This window comes from Babylonia areolata, chromosome 35, assembly GCF_041734735.1.
Source record: "Babylonia areolata isolate BAREFJ2019XMU chromosome 35, ASM4173473v1, whole genome shotgun sequence".
Taxonomy (NCBI): domain Eukaryota; kingdom Metazoa; phylum Mollusca; class Gastropoda; order Neogastropoda; family Buccinidae; genus Babylonia; species Babylonia areolata.
In genome coordinates this window covers 25,225,805-25,230,804 of record NC_134910.1, presented here as the reverse complement: position 1 = coordinate 25,230,804, position 5,000 = coordinate 25,225,805, and the positions used below count along the sequence as shown (strand labels likewise).

General features: G+C 45.1%; 1 protein-coding gene across 1 annotated transcript in view; it reads right to left on the bottom strand.

The window, feature by feature from the left end:
- The window catches only part of LOC143278034 (atrial natriuretic peptide receptor 1-like), a 333,197-nt gene that overhangs the window by 17,676 nt on the left and 310,521 nt on the right, over nt 1-5,000 (bottom strand). Inside the window, exon 15 of the mRNA XM_076583046.1 lies at nt 2,706-2,877. Coding sequence (XP_076439161.1) covers nt 2,706-2,877 — 172 coding nt within the window. The remainder of the gene's footprint in view (nt 1-2,705; nt 2,878-5,000) is intronic.

Below are 5,000 nucleotides of genomic sequence, written 5' to 3'. Positions count from 1 at the left end.
ATGATGAGGATGATGATGATGATGATGGTGGTGGTGGTGACGATGGTGATGATGATGACCATGGTGATGGTGACGATGATGATGATGATGATGATGATGGTGATGATGGTGACGATGGTGATGATGATGATGATGATGGTGATGATGATAATGATGATGGTGACGATGGTGGTGATGATGATGACCATGGTGATGGTGACGATGGTGATGATGATGATAATGATGATGGTGACGATGGTGGTGATGATGATGACCATGGTGATGGTGATTGTGATGATGATGATGGTGACGATGGTGATGATGATGATGGTGACGATGATGATGGTAACGATGGTGATGATGATGGTGATGATGATAATGATGATGGTGACGATGGTGGTGATGATGATGACCATGGTGATGGTGATAATGGGGGTGATGATGGTGATGATGATGATGGTGATAGTGGTGATGGTGATGGTGATGATGGCCTCATTTAATTTACCCCAGGACTAATCATAATATCCATGTTATGATATTTTGTTTCACGTTTTAGATTTAAAACGCCTATTTGATTTTATTCCAATTATTTGTTTCTTATTGCCTTTGAATTGTTTTTAAAACCGTTTTGCATTAATTTGCATTTGATCGAAGTTGATGACGCACACGTTAAGTTATGGAACGATCGACGCTGTCAGTGTTTTTTATTTTATTTTATTTTATTGTATTTTATTTTTTCCTTCTGAATGAAATGCGCGTGAATTAAACTGGCGACTGAACTGTGAAATGTTCATTAAATCTTGCATCTGGAAGCGGAACAGAGGCAATAAAATAAAGTAGGATAAAAAAAAAACAACAACAACTTTTTCTGTTTTCTTTTAATCCCCGTGAACTTGGACAACAACTGGATATGAATTTGATATTGGTCGACTTGAAAAGGTTAAAAAAGTAGGGGGGGGGGGAGGGGGGGAGTGAAGAAGGAAATACGGAAATAAGACAGAGAGAGAGAGACAGAGACAGAAACACATAGAAAGAGACTGATTCAGATATAGAGAGACAGAGAGAGAATCACAGACAAAGGGAGAGAGGCAGACAGACAGACAGACAGAGACAGAGACACATAGAAAGAGACTGATACAAAGATAGAGAGACAGAGAGAGAATCAGAGACAGAGAGACAGACAGACAGAGACAGAGACATATAAAGAGAGACAGAGAAACATAGAGACTGATACAGAGATAGAGAGACAGAGAGAGAATCAGAGACAAAGAAAGAAATAAAAGACGGGCGCCATAGCCGAGTGGTTAAAGCGGTGGACTTTCGATCTGAGGGTCAGGGGTTCGAATCACGGTGACGGCGCCTGGTGGGTAAAGGGTGGAGATTTTTACGATCTCCCAGGTCAACATATGTGCAGACCTGCTAGTGCCTGAACCCCCTTCGTGTGTATATGCAAGCAGAAGATCAAATACGCACGTTAAAGATCCTGTAATCCATGTCAGCGTTCGGTGTGGGTTATGGAAACAAGAACATACCCAGCATGCACACCCCCGAAAACGGAGTAGGGCTGCCTACATGGCGGGGTAAAAACGGTCATACACGTAAAAAAGCCCACTCGTGTGCATACGAGTGAACGCAGAAGAAGAAGAAGAAGAAGAAGAAAGAAATAAAGAAAGCAAGAGATAGAGACAGACAGAGACAGAGACAGACAGACATAGGGAAAGAGTCATCAACTTGATGAGCATCACATCGCAATGATCACGACGAGGAATGAAGTGAGTAATGGCCCTTGATCTTCAATCTGTACTGCGTGACGTGTTAAAGGAAATGTTCTTTGCACACACACACACACACACACACACACACATACACACACACACACACACACACACGCACGCACGCACACATACACACACTCACACATACACACACACACACGCACGCACGCACACACACACACACACACACACACACACACACACACACACACATGAACACTTCCCCTCCACACAGACACGCACACACGCACACACACACACACACACACGCACACGCACACAATTACACACATGAACACTTCCCCTCCACACACACACACGCACACACACACACACACACACACACAATCACACACATGCACACACCCACACACACACACACACACACGCACATACACACACACAATCACACACATGAACACTTCCCCTCCACACACACACACACACACACACACACAAACAAACAAGCACACACTCACACACACACACACACACGCACGCACGCACACACACACACATACACAAACAAACAAACAAACAAACAAGCACACACTCACACACACACAAACACACACACACACACACAAACAAACAAGCACACACTCACACACACACACACACACGCACGCACGCACACACACACATACACAAACAAACAAACAAACAAACAAGCACACACTCACACACACACAAACACACACACACACACACACACACACACACACACACACACACACAAACACACACACAGAGCACACACACACAGAGCACACACACACACACACACACACACAATCACACACATGAACACTTCCCCTCCACACACACACACACACAAACAAACAAGCAAGCACACAATCACACACATGAACACTTCCCCTCCACACACACACACACACACACACACACACACACACACACACACACACACACACACACACACACACTCACTTGTTGAGTCGCTTGATCAGCGTTCTGAGAGACTGGAAATCGGGTCTCTCCGAGGGGTCTTCTGACCAACACTTGCGGATGAGGACAGCCAGCTCATCACACGGGCAGTCAAAGTTCTCCATCGTGGGCCGGAAATACGGCTTGAAGCCTCCACGGACTTTGTCCACCACCTCTGTTCAATAAAGGAATGAATGGATGAATGAAGGAATAAAGGAAGGAATGGATGAAGGAAGGAAGGAAAGAAGGAAGGAAGGAATGAAGGAAGGAAGGACAGCCAGCTCATCGCACGGGCAGTCAAAGTTCTCCATCGTGGGCCGGAAATACGGCTTGAAGCCTCCACGGACTTTGTCCACCACCTCTGTTCAATGAAGGAATGAATGGATGAATGAAGGAATAAAGGAAGGAATGGATGAAGGAAGGAAGGAAAGAATGAAGGAAGGACGGACAGCCAGCTCGTCACACGAACAGTCAAAGTTCTCCATCGTGGGCCGGAAATACGGCTTGAAGCCTCCACGGACTTTGTCCACCACCTCTGTTCAATGAAGGAATGGATGGATGAATGAAGGAATAAAGGAAGGAATGGATGAAGGAAGGAAGGAAGGAAGGACAACCAGCTCGTCACATGGACAGTCAAAGTTCTCCATTGTGGGCCGGAAATACGGCTTGAAGCCTCCACGGACTTTGTCCACCACCTCTGTTCAATGAAGGAATGGATGGATGAATGAAGGAATGAAAGAATGCATGGATGCAGGAAGGAAGGAAAGAATGAAGGAAGGAAGGACAGCCAGCTCATCACACGAACAGTCAAAGTTCTCCATTGTGGGCCGGAAATACGGCTTGAAGCCTCCACGGACTTTGTCCACCACCTCTGTTCAATGAAGGACTGAATAGATGAATGAAGGAATAAAGGAAGGAATGGATGAAGGAAGGAAGGAAAGAAGGAAGGAAGGAAGGACAGCCAGCTCATCACATGGACAGTCAAAGTTCTCCATCGTGGGCCGGAAATACGGCTTGAAGCCTCCACGGACTTTGTCCACCACCTCTGTTCAATGAAGGAATGAATGGATGATTGAAGGAATAAAGGAAGGAATGGATGAAGGAAGGAAGGAAGGATGGACAGCCAGCTCGTCACACGAACAGTCAAAGTTCTCCATCGTGGGCCGGAAATACGGCTTGAAGCCTCCACGGACTTTGTCCACCACCTCTGTTCAATGAAGGAATGAATGGATGAATGAAGGAATAAAGGGAGGAATGGATGAAGGAAGGAAGGAAAGAATGAAGGAAGGAAGGACAACCAGCTCGTCACACGAACAGTCAAAGTTCTCCATTGTGGGCCGGAAATACGGCTTGAAGCCTCCATGGACTTTGTCTACCACCTCTGTTGAATGAAGGAATTAAGGAATAGATGAAGGAAGGAAGGATGGAATGAATAAAGGAAGGATGAAATGGAGGAAGGAAGGAAAGAAGGAAGGAAGGAGGGAAGGAAGGAAGGAAGAAACGGATGAAGGAAGGAAGGATGGAATGAATAAAGGAAGGATGAAATGGAGGAAGGAAGGAAAACAACAACAAACAAACAAACAAATCCCAGTCCATTAGAATACTTTAATTCGAAATACTTTGTTTTAAACAATTGATACTTAAAAAAGAAAAGGAAAAAAAAATGCTCGTCAAGTGGTTAATACGTGATGTAAAAACAAACGAATAATCGAGAATGGATAGTAAGAGAGAGGGGAGGAAGAGAGTGAGACAGAAAGAATGTGTGAGGGAGAGAGAGTCGCAGAAAGAAAGAGGGAGGGAGGGACAGAGAGAGAGAGACAGAGACAGAGAGAGAGAGAGAGAGAGAGAGAGAGAGACAGACAGACAGATTATAAACCACAAGTGATTAAAACTGAGATGAATAACCCGCACACTCTTCCTTGATCACTGTGTAGATAAATCGTCAGGTAAAAGGGACAAACATTCAGGTAAAAAAATATAAATAAATAAATAATTAATTAATTAAATGAACAAAGACACGGTACAACAAAGGCTACACACTGCTACCTTTGTTTGTGCAGGTGAAAGAAGTGGAGTGATGGCCTAGAGGTAACGCGTCCGCCTAGGAAGCGAGAGAATCTGAGCGCGCTGGTTCGAATCACGGCTCAGCCACCGATATTTTCTCCCCCTCCACTAGACCTTGAGTGGTGATCTGGACGCTAGTCATTCGGATGAGACGATAAACCGAGGTCCCGTGTGCAGCACGCACTTAGCGCACGTAAAAGAACCCACGGCAACAAAAGGGTTGTTCCTGGCAAA